The sequence below is a fragment of the Scyliorhinus canicula genome, chromosome 7, assembly GCF_902713615.1.
Source record: "Scyliorhinus canicula chromosome 7, sScyCan1.1, whole genome shotgun sequence".
NCBI lineage: Eukaryota > Metazoa > Chordata > Chondrichthyes > Carcharhiniformes > Scyliorhinidae > Scyliorhinus > Scyliorhinus canicula.
In genome coordinates, this window is record NC_052152.1 from 132,119,049 (window position 1) to 132,133,936 (window position 14,888).

General features: G+C 45.7%; 1 protein-coding gene across 3 annotated transcripts in view; it reads right to left on the reverse strand.

The window, feature by feature from the left end:
• The window catches only part of vapb (VAMP (vesicle-associated membrane protein)-associated protein B and C), a 147,012-nt gene that overhangs the window by 82,450 nt on the left and 49,674 nt on the right, over positions 1-14,888 (reverse strand). For all 3 annotated transcript variants that reach the window (XM_038802954.1, XM_038802953.1, XM_038802955.1), the window contains one exon: positions 3,897-4,049. In XM_038802954.1, the coding sequence (XP_038658882.1) occupies positions 3,897-4,049 (153 nt within the window). The remainder of the gene's footprint in view (positions 1-3,896; positions 4,050-14,888) is intronic.

The window sequence follows — 14,888 nt, forward strand, 5'->3', positions numbered from 1 at the left end:
CATTTATTTTATTCATTTCATTTTTCTTTACAAGTTTGGGGGGGGGGGGGGAGGGGGGGGGTTATTTGATAAAATTTTACAGGAAAAAAATGCAGAACTTTGGACAGAGACATCATACTTTCCAACACCGGAAGGCTTCACCTTCATCTAACAGGTTCCATTGGAGGAGCGTGTACGAGGGCCAAAAGGACCCAAAACCATTTCCTCCATTTTTGTCAGCAGCAAATAAGGAAAGAGAAAATGGTGGGTCGCGCAGGTCGGCCGGCGTGGGTCACAAAGATCGGCCGGGTTGGGTCCCGAAGGTTGGCTGGTTGGTAAAAATGGGTCCCCAGAAAAAAAGTTTGAAGAACACTGCTATATTGTATGGCAGTCCGAAGATGTGCAGGTTAGGTGGATTGGCAATGCTAAATTGCCCTTAGTGTCCAAACAAAAAGGTTAGATGGGGTTACAGATATAGGGTGGAGGTGTGGGCTTAGGTAGGGTGATCTTTCCATGGGCCAGTGCAGACTCGATGGTCAAATGGCCTCTTCTGCACTGTAAATTCTATGTCTATGTATGGATGAGAGTCACATATTGGTCAGACTAGGTCAGTGGTAGCTGGTCCCCTGCACAATGAAGCAGCTGAACTTCAATAACAAACGGAGCACAAATGATCAAAGGTGTTGTTTCGAAGGTAAAACCTCTGGATTGCTGGTTAAATATCGTAACCAATACACTACCTGTATAATACTAGGCTCTTATCTTGAAAAAGCACATCCTTCATTAGAAAGAAATTCAATGCTTAAAATAGTGTTGCTTGAAATGAAGCATAAAACAGTACAACACAACTGAATGCAAGTCATTGAAATACTGCTAAGTTGGCTAGTGAGGGATTGTGTAAACAAAGGATCTTTGTATGAAGGAAACTATAACTGTGTGTGAAGTAACAGCATAGAACAGCACACAGGTGCCCTTCTAGTTCAAGCTGAGCAAGGCCAGGCTGCCTTGTAATAAAAAATAAAAGTATTAACCTAGATAGGATAGTTGCAGCTGGACAAAGAGAACAAGTAAGAAGGAAGCCAAGACACTAGTATTTTTGTTCTCTTGATCGGCAAACTATACTCAAGTTTGTATTTGTGCTGTGGCATTAATGGTTTTAAAGACAATCTGTTGTGAGCCTCATTACCTGACGTTCAATACCTTAAGACTCCATCGCTCAATGCAACAATTGATTTGGCTCCAGGATTGTGTTCCGGACGTTATTGGAGAGGACCAGACGGGGTTTGTTACGGGTAGGCAGTTGCTGGCCAATATAAGACATTTGTTAAACGTGATCATGATACCCCCGGAAGGTAGGAAGGTGGAGGTAGTGATCGCAATGGATGCAGAAAAGGCTTTTGATCGGGTAGAATGGGATTATCTGGAAGAGGTACTGGTACGGTTCAGATTTGGGCGGGGCTTTATTGACTGGGTCAGGTTGCTGTATCAGGCTCCTGTGGCAAGTGTACAGGCGAATAGGACAACATCGGACTATTTTAGACTGCACCAGGGGACAAGACAGGGGTGACCCCTCTCCCCACTGTTGTTCGCGCTAACTATACAGCCGTTGGCAATTGCTCTGACAGCCTTAAGGGGCTGGTGGGGGGGGGACCTGCTTCTGTATGCATCTGACCCATTAGCGGGGATGGAACAAATCATGAGAATTCTTGAGGAATTTGGCCGGTTTTCAGGGTATAAGCTAAATATGGGGAAAAGTGAGATGTTTGTGGTCCAGGCAAAGGGACAGGAGAGGCAATTGGGTGAGCTGCCATTTAGATTAGTAGGGGGAAGCTTTAGGTACCTAGGCATTCAAGTGTTGCAGGAATGGGACCGGCTGCACAAATTAAATCTGGCCCGATTAGTAGACCAAATGAAGGACGATTTTCGGAGGTGGGACGCACTCCCGTTGTCACTGGCTGGGAGGGTGCAGACGGTGAAGATGATGGTCCTCCAGAGATTCCCGTTTGTATTTCCGTGTCTCCCCATCTTTATTCCGCGGTCCATTTTTAAACGGGTCAACAAAGTGATTACTGGCTTTGTTTGGGCGGACTAGACCCCGCGAGTAAGGAAGGAAATGCTTGAGCAGAGTCAGGGAGAGGGCGGGCTAGCACTGCCAAATTTTAGTAACAATTACTGGGCAGCGAATATAGCTATGATCAGGAAGTGGGTGGTGGGGGAGGGGTTGGCATTGGAGCGCATGGAGGGGGCTTCATGCAAGGGCACCAGGTTGGATGCGTTGGTAACTGCGCCTCTGCCATTCCCGCTAGCACAGTACTCCACCAGCCCCATGGTGGTGGCCCTGAGAGTCTGGGGGCAATGGAGGAGACATGTGGGAGCTGTAATAATCACCAGTTTGCCCCGGGAAGTATGGATGGGCGGTCCCCGGATATGGCGGAAAGCAGGATTGAGAGGATGGGGGATATGTTTATAGAGTTGGGCTTTCAGAGTATGAGGGCGCTGGAGAAGTTTAGGTTGGCGAGGGGAAACAAATTCAGGTATCTGCAGGTGCGGGACTTCCTACGTAAACAAGTGTCAACCTTCCCGCTCCTACCGCTTGCGGGGATTCAGGACAGGGTAGTTTCCAGAGGATGGGTAGGAGAATGGAGTATCGCTGACATTTACAAGGAAATTATGGGGTCAGAGGAGACGCAGACTGAGGAGCTGAAGTGCAAGTGGGACGAAGAGCTGGGAGGAGAGATAGAGGATGGTCTATGGGCGGACGCGTTGAGTAGAGTCAACGCGTCTGCAGCATGTGCCAGGCTCAGCCTGATACAATTTAAGGTCGTTCATCGGGCTCACATGACAGTGGCCGGATGAGCAGATTCTTTGGGGTGCAAGACAGGTGTGCAAAATGTGCGGGAGGACCAGTGAACCATGTCCACATGTTCTGGGCATGTCCGAAGCTTAGGGGATTTTGGCAGGGGTTTGCAGGTGTCATGTTCACGGTGTTAAAAACAAGGGTGGCACTGAGTCCAGAGGTGGCGATTTTCGGGGTGTCGGAAGACCCGGGAATCCAGGAGGAGAAAGAGGCAGACGTTCTGGCCTTTACTTCCCTGGTAGCCTGGAGACGGATACTATTAGCTTGGAGGGACTCAAAGCCCCCGAAGTCGGAGACCTGGCTAGCTTTCTCTGTTTGGAGAAAATCAAGTTCGCCTTGAGGGTCACTGTTAGGGTTCGGCCGGAGGTGGCAATCATTCGTCTACTTCTCTGCGGAAAATTAATCGTCAGCAGAAGGCCGGGGGGGGGGGGTCCATAAGGTTAGGTGGGGTTACGGGGATAATGTGGGGGAATGGTGCCCAGGTAGGCTACTATTTTCAGAGTCAGTGCAGACTCGATGGGATGAATAGCCTCCTTCTGCACTGTAGTGATCCTGTGAAATCAGTTCATACTGAGATCAGAGTATCAAACCAAAAATTGAAAAACTGAAACAAACTGTAGCCAAAGTTATATCCCTCCTCACTTAGGCTACAAGTTAAAGACTGGAGTTACATGTCTACAACATGCATGTGTTAGATGTGAGACACTGTGTGAAAGTAAAGAGTTGATCTAATAAATAGAATGAAAGTTCAGAATGTACTTTAAATACTCCCAAGAACTGAACAAGCAATCTGAACATCAAAGATCACATCAAGGAAGCTTCTGGTTCTGTCATCTGTGACTAGTACCAATACGATCCAATTAAGTCTGTGGTTGAACCCTCACCATACCACACACCAAAGCCTGACCCCGACATTTAATATACGGCCCCAACTTTCAACATTTGAGCCCAAAACACTGCCGTCACACCACACAAAAATCACAAAGAGTAGTGACCGAGGGATAAGAAAGCTTAAGTATCCACAAACAAAGCCCTGATACACAGCTGCAACATGTCATACCTGATACATTGATTGAAGTGCCTGCGTCAATAATGCCGCTGTTAGGCCTCACACAATACCTACGCGGGGCTGTAGTCTTCACTTTAAAACATACATTTTTATCTGAAGGGTTACTTAGTTTCAGGTTTGTAGTGACAACATCTGTGAAAGGACCTGTAACCAAAAACAAAACGAGTTAGGACATTTTAATAATTTCAGCTGTGCAGTCAATTTATTTACTATTTTAGCAGGTGGTCCATGGCAGAGACTCCTTAGACAGCACCTTCTTCCTTCGACAGCACCTTCTTCCTTAGACATACCTTCCAAACACACGACCACCAATTACCATCTAGAATGTCAAGAGCAGCAGATACATGGGGACTCCACCACCTGGAAGTCCCCTTCCAAGTCACTCACCATCCTGACTTGGAAATATATCACCGTTCCTTCACTGTGACTGGGTCAAAATCTCGAACACCCTGCCTAACAGCACTGAGGGTATACGTACACCACATGGACTGCAGTGGTCCAGGAAGGAAGCTCACTACCTCAAGGGCAATTTGGGATGGGCAACAAATATTGGCTTAGCCAGTGACGCCCACATCCTGTAAACAAATTTTACAAAGTCCAATTATGATGCATATCTGTAATCTAACTGTCCCTTTCAGGCTATTGCTCTGAACAAATGAATCTAGGTAATTGCAGATATTTATAATCTACCACAGTTAATAAATGGGGAATTGCAACAGCTTGTAAATTTCAGGCATGGGGGGCTGTATGTGGCTTTTACCCTGGTTTTGAGTTAATAGAAAACTTATGACACCTAGAAATGTTATTAGATCCAAGAACTTTTAAATAAAAAGTTAAAGATCGTCACCCATATGCTAAAGAAAGTTGGATGGGGTACAAGGGTGCTGAGTGCTACAAGGTGGTGATTGGCCATGGTACACAACTCAAAGTCCAATGCAAACCTCCCACCCCCAAATCTCTCATTCATATTAGTAAGTCATTTAAGAGAGAATACAGGAACATGCTATGAGCAATAGCTTGGACTTGAACAAGCAGCCAGTGTTTGTTCATCTGGCTGTCAACTTCACTCTCAACATCCATTCCTCATAATTGAAACCGGGCAGGACTGCTATGAGCAAAGACATTATCAAGTTGGCTTTACCCAATTAATAATTATCATTTCTATTTTTATGATTGATGAACATTTTTGTTAAATGTATGCCGAGTACCTCATGAAGTGACTAGACTCCAGAAGGTAGTAGAAAGAACATCTGGTTGATAAATCTGGAATAATCTCCCTATCAGGTTACCTAGATAAAAAGACCTCAGGGCATTCAAAATGCCTGTGAATATGAGACGGCTGCAGGCACTGGAAGTTAAGATACAATATAAGAACACAAGAACTAGGAGGAGTAGGCCATCTGGCCCCTCGAGCCTGCTCCACCATTCAACGAGATCATGGCTGATCTTTTGTGGACTCAACTTCACTTTCCGGTCCGAACACCATAACCCTTAATCACTTTATTCTTCAAAAAACGATCTATCTTAAAAACATTTAATGATCTAAATGAGTTCAAGGAAAGTCAATGATGCAGATAACGTGATATCCAGGCACACTGTGGTAGATATGTAGGCAGCACAGTAGCACAAGTGGCTAACACTGTGGCTTCACAGCACCAGGGTCCCAGGTTCGATTCCCCACTGGGTCACTGTCTGTGCGGAGTCTTCACGTTCTCCTCGTGTCTGTGTGGGTTTCCTCCGGGTGCTCTGGTTTCCTCCCACAGTCCAAAGACGTGCAGGTTAGGTGGATTGGCCATGATAAATTGCCCTTAGTGACCAAAAAAGTGAGATGGGGTTATTGGGTTACAGGGATAGGGTGGAAGTGGGTCGGTGCAGACTCGATTGCACTGTATCATAGATTATCATAGAATTTACAGTGCTGAAGGAGGCCATTTGGCCCATCAAGTCTGTACCGGCTCTTAGAAAGAGCACCCTACCCAAGGTTAACACTTCCACCCTATCCCCATAACCCCCACCCAACACTAAGGGCAATTTTGGACACTAAGGGCAATTTATCATGGCCAATCCACCTACCCCTGCACATCTTTGGACTGTGGGAGGAAACCGGAGCACCCGGAGGAAACCCACACACACACGGGGAGGATGTGCAGACTCCGCACAGACAGTGACCCAGGCCGGAATCGAACCTGGGACCCTGGAGCTGTGAAGCAATTGTGCTATCCACAATGCTACTGTGCTGCCCCTGTTCTCTATGTACTCTATGTACTACGGGCATCTTAAAAAATACTGCCATGCCAACAGATTGAAGAAGAGCCTTTGAGAGTGGGCTTAGCCATGGAGGATACCCTGACAGGAAACCACGAAAAAGTTAGCAATGAGGCAGACTGCCCGACTCGAATTGAAAAATTAAGCACAATTTTGAGAAATATCATAGTTACGATTTTTTCTTAAAATAAATTGGGAGACATTGATGGCGTGAGTATAGGTAAATCCTGAATTTACGTCATCCCAATTTACCGGAAATGTTGGTTTTACAGAATGAGACTGATTGGGTTGCAAATAGTTGTAATAATCTCACCTGTTTGGGGCGAGTGTAATTTTGGTTTCCTTATTTCAGTCAATTAGGCTGAAACGCTCCCTCGCAGAAATTATTTTAATCATTTGCTGATTCCTCTTTTGTTTTTGTGTATGGCCCTGTACTGTGAAATAAATCAATCTTTTTCCTTTCCACATTGCTGTTCTCTGATTATTTTACTATATTCTATGGGCGAACTACATAATACCGGTTTTAAGGAAAGTCCTTTCTTATGGAATGAACTCGGCCCCGACCCATTTGGTAAAAACAGGATTTGCCTGGATTAATCACATTTCACCTCATCAATAGCAATGTAACCTTATAACCTTGGAATCATTGCACTGCATTACATCTGCACTCTGTGTTGGCCTGACTCTGGAGAGGTGTGTGTGGGAGTAGATTCCGATTGTTTCAGTTTGACAGTAGTGTGAATCCAGTGCAGTGTCAAGCGTGATTTAAAGATGTGAGTGGGTCCATTGGATCGCCTGGGCACTTGTTAATCTCACTGACATTAAATCTAAATTTAAAGCAAAGAAGCAATCCCCTTTGAGCTAAGCACTGAAATGTGACCTTCTGGGTGAGAGGAGTCCGATACATGTGCATCCATGTAGCCCGCTCCTGGGCAAGGTAATTGGAGTGACAGCTAAACAGTGTAAATGTGATTGTAAAAAGCAAATACATCAGTTGTTTGAAATCAGGCAAAGGACAGTAATTTCTGAAAATACACAAGTCAGTGTATGTGTCAAGCATAGAGATGAGTTTATATATCGGTGTGTGGAAATGTTAACTTGTCCATTCTCTTCAGAGAGTGACTGACCTGCAGTGTGGTTCTAGAACATTTTGTGTGCCTCCTTGTAAGCAGGATACCATCTAGGAGGAACTACACTATATCTAATATCCATACAGCTATATAAACTGCAGAACATAAGCTCCATTGCATAATTATTACTGTAAAATGCAGGTGACAAGACTTCACTGAGGACGGCTGCTTGATAAAACCCCGTAATATTGTCACCATACCATGCCCGCCTTCAGTTCTGTAACATTCAGGCATACAAAAAGCAGCTGACGCAAATTGACATGAATACTTGTAACAATGTTTTGGCTTTGTAACATATTGCTTCAGGGGAAAGGGTCAACGAACAAAGGATTACTTGAGGGTCAATGGTGACTGGATCCAGGTAACCGTAGCCCAAGAAGGACCAGAGGCAACTGTCTCGATTAGAGTGAGAGAGAATTGATTATTTGTGGCTTGAAGGTCATCACTCCACAAACATGGGGAGGCAGGCCCCCATGAATAAGAACCATCAATATGGGGACTAAGTCACACCTTTGCCATTGTTCTACATCGCGATCTAGCCATCTAGTTAACTGAATCAGAGTGCATCCAAGGCTTTACAAAGCCAAGTGGATATATGAGAGTGGTAGGTAAACTTTGCAACAAGGGGCTGCCATGCAATTCATCAACTCTCCTCTGACAAGCTTTTGTTTGCACCAGTACATTTGGAAGCCAGATGGTCTGGTATGACAATACAGTGATTACAGTACAAAGGTGAGCAGATGCTTCTTAATTAGCAAGAGATTTCACTAATGTCAAATATGTTTCTCAAAACAATTAGGGTGCAGTTACTCAGTTTATTGACTGTTGTTTTTAAATTTCCCTTTGCAATTCCCCAAAGTTGGTAAATCTTGGTGATACTCTCATACATCTCCCAGCAGTGCTTACTGATAATATTGGGAACACTGGCCAACTTCCTCCACGCAAGCCCTGGGACACCGAAACAAGGAACACTCATCTAGTGCTCAGGCCAAGATTAGCTAACTTAGCAGACCTGATAGGCCTGTGAGTCTATATAGCTCAGCTACACATTTCCTTCATCAACCCTGGCACTGGGCTAGATATGTTCAAAGTTGGTGTTGAACTTAGTCCCAATAAACATGAGTGAAGATATAAAATCAAAACAAAGTGCAGAAAATACTTAGTTCTGGCAGCATCTGTGGAGAGAGAAACATGTTTTGAGGTCAATATGATTCCTCTTTGGAACTAGAGAGAGGTAGGAATGAGGGTTTTGTGCTGCTGAAAAAGTGGGGGTGGAGGTGGTCAGGTAGAAGGAAAGATCAGGGATAGGCTATTGGATGGAAAGATTAAATAGCAAAGATGTCATGGAACAAAAGACAACGGCAGTGGTCATGTGTAGCCATGCTGGCCACGCAAAATGGACACTGAGCCAAACTAAAATGGAAGACAGCAGGGAAAGCCTGTTTAGTGAGAACAGACAGCCTGCTCTCAACTAATTAGCATTTTGCAAGCAGCAAACCAGTTTTCTGGCCAGGTGCAGATCTCCAAGCCAAAGGTGTTAATGGCAAAGCGCTTAACATTCTGATGAGGCGGCCCAGATCCAGGCACACACAATGGCAACATTTCCATCTCAATATAGCACTTAATTGGTGGAGCAGACAGGATGGCACCAGAGTAACGAATATCGAAACCACCCCCCAACATCGAGGGAAGCCCCGCATTGGAGGATTTCGAAGGTAGCCGTTTGGAAACGTTCCAATCGGTACCGAAAGGTAGAGCCCGCCTAGAAGGGGGCAAGGACATTAGAGAGGGGTATAAAAGCAAATTCCCCACAGAGCCCGGTCTGTTAAACTCGTGCTCCGGCTCTGACTGACATCTTGCATCCTGACTCCAGCCGTTGAGCACCAGCCGCCGAAACCGTAAGTTCAACGCTCGCTACGCGATCCAAGCCCACTAGACTCCCAAGTACCAGAACGCTTGCTGAAGGCTGCAGTACCAAACCAGGACGAAGGCCTCGTTCTCTGACCTTGCCTGTTCCTGTTAGATAAGTATTCTGTTCACTTAAGTTTAGTTATAGCTTAGTCTCTTAGTGTGTGTATGAGTATTTATTATAACTGTATAATAAATATTGATCGTTTGAACTTTACTAATCGGTGTATCGTCTTTATTACTTTGAACTTGACCTTGGAATACTTGTGACGTTGCCTATACGGCAACTGGCGACTCCAGAGCTAAATAATTACATAGAACAGAGCCTAGTAGTGTTAAGCACACGTCGAACTCGGAGGCGTGTTAATACACTCCAATAAACGCGTTTTACGCCCATAGTAAAACGTGCAACACATGGTAGTAAAGAAACAAAGCATTGGTCCAGGTAGTGTCCTATGCCCAACCATCTTCAGCTGCTTCATCAATGACCTGCCTTCCATCATAAGTCAGAAGTGGGGATGTTTGCGGATGACTACACAATGTTCAGCACCATTTGCGACTCATCAGATAATGAAGCAGTCAGTGTCCAAATGCAGCAAGACTTGGACAATACCCAGACTTGGGCTGACAAGGGCAAGTTACATTTGCGCCACACAAGTGTTAGGCAATGATGATCTCCTACAAGACAAAATTTAACCATTGCCCCTTGACATTCAATGGCATTACCATCGCTGAATCCCCCACAATCAATATCCTGGGGGGTTACCATTGATCAGAAACTGAACTGACTAGCCACATTAAGATTGTGGCTACCAATGCAGGTCAAAGGCTAGAAATCCTACTGCAAGTAACTCACCTCCTGACCTCCTGACCTCCTGATCCCCCCCCCCCCCCCCCCCCCCCCCCCAAAGCTCGTCAACTATCTACAAGGCACAAGTCAGGAATGTAATGGAATACTCTCCACTTGCCCGGATGAATGGAGCTCCAACAACACTCCAGAAGCTCGACAACGTCCAAGACAAAGCAACCCACTTGATTGCTCCTCCGTCCACAAACATTCAAACCCTCCACCACCAACAGGATGCACTGCAGTAATTCACCGATTCCAAACCGACGACCACTACCATCTAGAAGGACAAGAGCAGCAGATACCTGGGAACCCCACCACCTGGGAACCCCACCACCTGGACCGTGCTGCTGGCCTGCCTTGGTCTAGAACATAGAACACTACAGCGCAGTACAGGCCCTTCGGCCCTCGATGTTGCGCCGACCTGTGAAACCATCTGAAGCCTATCTGACCTACACTATTCCATTTTCATCCATATGTCTATCCAATGGCCACTTAAATGCCCTTAAAGTTGGCGAGTCTACTACTGTTGCAGGCAGGGCGTTCCACACCCCTACTACTCTCTGAGTAAAGAAACTGCCTCTGATATCTGTCCTATATCTATCACCCCTCAATTTAAAGCTATGTCCCCTCGTGTTGGTCAACACCATCCGAGGAAAAAGACTCTCACTGTCCACCCTATCTAACCCTCTGACTATCTTATATGTCTCTATTAAGTCACCTCTCAGCCTTCTCCTCTCTAACGAAAACAACCTCAATTCCCTGAGCCTTTCCTTGTAAGACCTTCCCGCCATACCAGGCAACATCCTAGTAAATCTCCTCTGAACCCTTTCCAAAGCTTCCACATCCTTCCTATAATGTGGTGACCAGAACTGCACGCAGTACTCCAGGTGCGGCCGCACCAGAGTTATGTACAGCTGCAGCATGACCTTGTGGTTCCGAAACTCAATCCCCCTGCTTATAAAGGCTAGCACACCATATGCCTTCTTAACAGCCCTATTAACCTGGGTGGCAACTTTCAGGGATTTATGTACCTGGATGCCGAGATCTCTCTGTTCATCTACACTACCAAGAATCTTGCCATTAGCCCAGTACTCTGCATTCCTGTTACTCCTTCCAAAGTGAACCACCTCACACTTTTCCGCATTAAACTCCATCTGCCACCTCTCAGCCCAGCTCTGCAGCTTATCTATGTCCCTCTGTATCCTATAACATCCTTCAGCACTATCCACAACTCCACCGACCTTCGTGTCATCTGCAAATTTACTAACCCATCCTTCTACACACTCTTCCAGGTCATTTATAAAAATGACAAACAGCAGTGGCCCCAAAACAGATCCTTGCGGTACACCACTAGTAACTGAACTCCAGGATGAACATTTGCCATCAACCACCACCTTTTTAGTCTTCTTTCAGCTAGCCAATTACTGATCCAAACCGCTAAATCACCTTCAATTCCATACTTCCGTATTTTCTGCAATAGCCTACCGTGGGGAACCTTATCAAACGCCTTACTGAAATCCATATACACCACATCAACAGCTTTACCCTGATCCACCTGTTTGGTCACCTTCTCAAAAAACTCAATAAGGTTTGTGAGGCATGACCTACCCTTCACAAAACCGTGTTGACTATCGCTAATCAACTTGTTCTTTTCAAGATGATTATAAACCCTATCTCTTATAACCTTTTCCAACTTTTCAAAGCCAGCGATTTAGCTGTGTGCTAAACCAGCCCCACAATTTTCTGACTCATTTGTAGACAGCTCTCCATGGACTCTGGTCACAATCAGACTGACAGATCAGGTACACTTTGCCAGCCGATCATCTTTACGACCAATGTAAAACACCTCTTGCAGAAGATTCTAGGTGCCGTGTGGCACAGGCACATCTTTTCATGTTATGCTGCCCTTGCTTCCATCAGCAAGCGTGCTGTCAAACTTGTATGGAAAAGACATTAATATTTTAGCATGGATCTTGATTTATAGAGATAAATGTATGCTAAAAATGGCAGCACGAATAAATGCAATTTGATAAGAATGCTAATTTAGAAATTAGATTGCTGGACACAATCCAGTCAACAAAGCTAGCCAGGATCCTTTGTCATTGCTGCTGAGATTCAATGGTCCATTAAGTTGCATAATAATAATCGCTGATTGTCCCAAGTAGGCTTCAATGATGTTACAGTCAAAAGTCCCTAGGCGCCTGTTCGGGAAGGTCAGTACGGGAATTGAACCCGCGCTGCTGGCCTTGTTCTGCATTGTAAGTCAGTTGTTTAGCCCACTGTGCTAACCCAGCCCCATAAATGCAAGCAAACACAAATCAGTGAGGGTGTAACTGAAACCCTATACACTAACAACAGCTGTCGACATGCCTGCAACATCCCCTTGGAAGCACTATGCTCTGATCAGGACATGCCAGTATGCCACTCTCTTGCCAGTCCCCTTCATCTCCTGCTTCAAGCTCAACAGTGAACTCATTCAAAATGGAGAAGGGCTTTAAACGCATTGAAGCATCAAAAGCAGAGCTGCAGCCACAGAGGCATTATCCGGATGATATTAAGGGACACAGCAGTTGTTCTGTGGGAAATTAACTGTACATTAGGACAGAGAGCTGTTCTTTCATTTACTTCAAACCATAAAGGTTTTTTTTAAAGCTGTGCATACACATATGTCAAACCAAGTGAGCAAACAAACACTCTGGAAATACCAACAGCAACATGAATTGAGGTTCAGTTGAAAGTACACTGGGGGGAAGAGACAATTTGATGATGGCTGGTTAAAAAAGTACAGAATACTACACAAAGAGAGCCTTTAATATAAATACTCATATGTGCACTAGTGTTTCTCAGGACTTTATAACACCATTACTTTTATCCAAATACAACACTGCAGAATTTTATTTTGCAAAATATTAGATTGAATATTTTAAGCATGCTATTTGACTGGCAGAATGTATCAGCGCTTTGACTTCAGCAATTCTAATAGGCATCTTCTCAAATGTACTTCACACAGGTATGAAGAAAGGTTTGACAGAGTCATCCAGACTCGAAACGTTAGCTCCCTTCTCTCTCCACAGATGCTGTCAGACCTGCTGAGATTGTCCAGCATTTTCTGTTTTTGTTTCAGATTTCAGCACCCGCAGTCATTTGCTTTTGTCTGATGAAAGACTGTTGAACTGAAAGGGTAAATCGTGTTTGACTAATTTGCTGGAGTGAAGCAAAGTGGATAATGGGGGATCTCCTGTAGATATAGTGGATTGGATTCTCCGCCGTCAGGATGCTCCGTTTTGCCGGCAGCCCGGGGGTTTCCCGACGGCATGGGGCTGCCCCACAATGGGAAACCCCATTGACCAGCCGGCAAAACAGAGCATCCCGCCAGCGTGTTGATCCAGAAACCTGGCGCGGCAGGAAGGAGAATCCAGCCCAATATATCTGGACTTTCAGTCGGCATTTGATAAGGTGCCGCAAAAAAGGTTAACATGCAAGGCAAGATCCCACTAGGTTCAGGGTAATATATTAACTTGGATAAAGGATTGGCTAAACGACAGAAAGCAGAAAGTAGGGATAAATGGGTCTTTTTCCGATTGGCAAGCTGTACCTAGTGGGGTGCCGCAGGATATGGTCCTCAGGCCCAAGCTGTACCTAGTGGGGTGCCGCAGGATATGGTCCTCAGGCCCAAGCTGTACCTAGTGGGGTGCCGCAGGATATGGTCCTCGGGCCCAAGCTGTACCTAGTGGGGTGCCGCAGGATATGGTCCTCGGGCCCAAGCTGTACCTAGTGGGGTGCCGCAGGATATGGTCCTCGGGCCCAAGCTGTACCTAGTGGGGTGCCGCAGGATATGGTCCTCGGGCCCAAGCTGTACCTAGTGGAGTGCCGCAGGATATGGTCCTCGGGCCCAAGCTGTACCTAGTGGGGTGCCACAGGATATAGTCCTCGGGTCCCAACTATTTACAATCTATATTAATGACTTGGATGCAGGGATAGAAGGTACTATAGCCAAATTTGCAGACAACACTAAAATAGGTGGGAAAACAAGCAAGTTGTAATGAGGAAATAAGAAATCTACTAATGGATATGGATAGGTTAGGTGAGTTTAGAAATTGTGATCCTGGCCAGGAGGTGCATTTGTTGGCAAAATAGTAAGAGGAAAAGCAGCGAGTGCGAGTGATTTTTGATCCTGGATCTTGCTTCATTACAGAATGGTGGTATATATTTTTTCAAAATTGAAATTGCCCAATTCTTTTCTTTTCCAAATAAGGGGCAATTTACCGTTTCCAATCCATCTACTTGCACATCTTTGATCTGTGGGGGTGAGACCAACGCAGGCACGGGAAGAACATGCAAACTCCACACGGACAGTTTCCTGGGGCCGGGATCAAACCCGGGTCCTTGGTGCCATGAGGCAGCATCGATAACCACTGTGCCACCAGCAGAATGGTGGTAAATATTTAATTCAGTATAACCATGTAGTGCATTTATCAGGATTCTGTATAAAGCAATTTTTACCAAAATTAGCGCCTGCACGAAATTTTAGAACATAGAACAGTACAGCACAGAACAGGCCCTTCGGCCCTCAATGTTGTGCCGAGCAATGATCACCCTACTCAAACCCACGTATCCACCCTATACCCGTAACCCAACAACCCCCACCCCCCCCCCCCCCCCCCCCCCCCCCCCCCCCGCCTAACCTTACTTTTTTAGGACACTACGGGCAAGTTAGCATGGCCAATCCACCTAACCCGCACATCTTTGGACTGTGGGAGGAAACCGGAGCACCCGGAGGAAACCCACGCACACACGGGGAGGACGTGCAGACTCCGCACAGACAGTGAC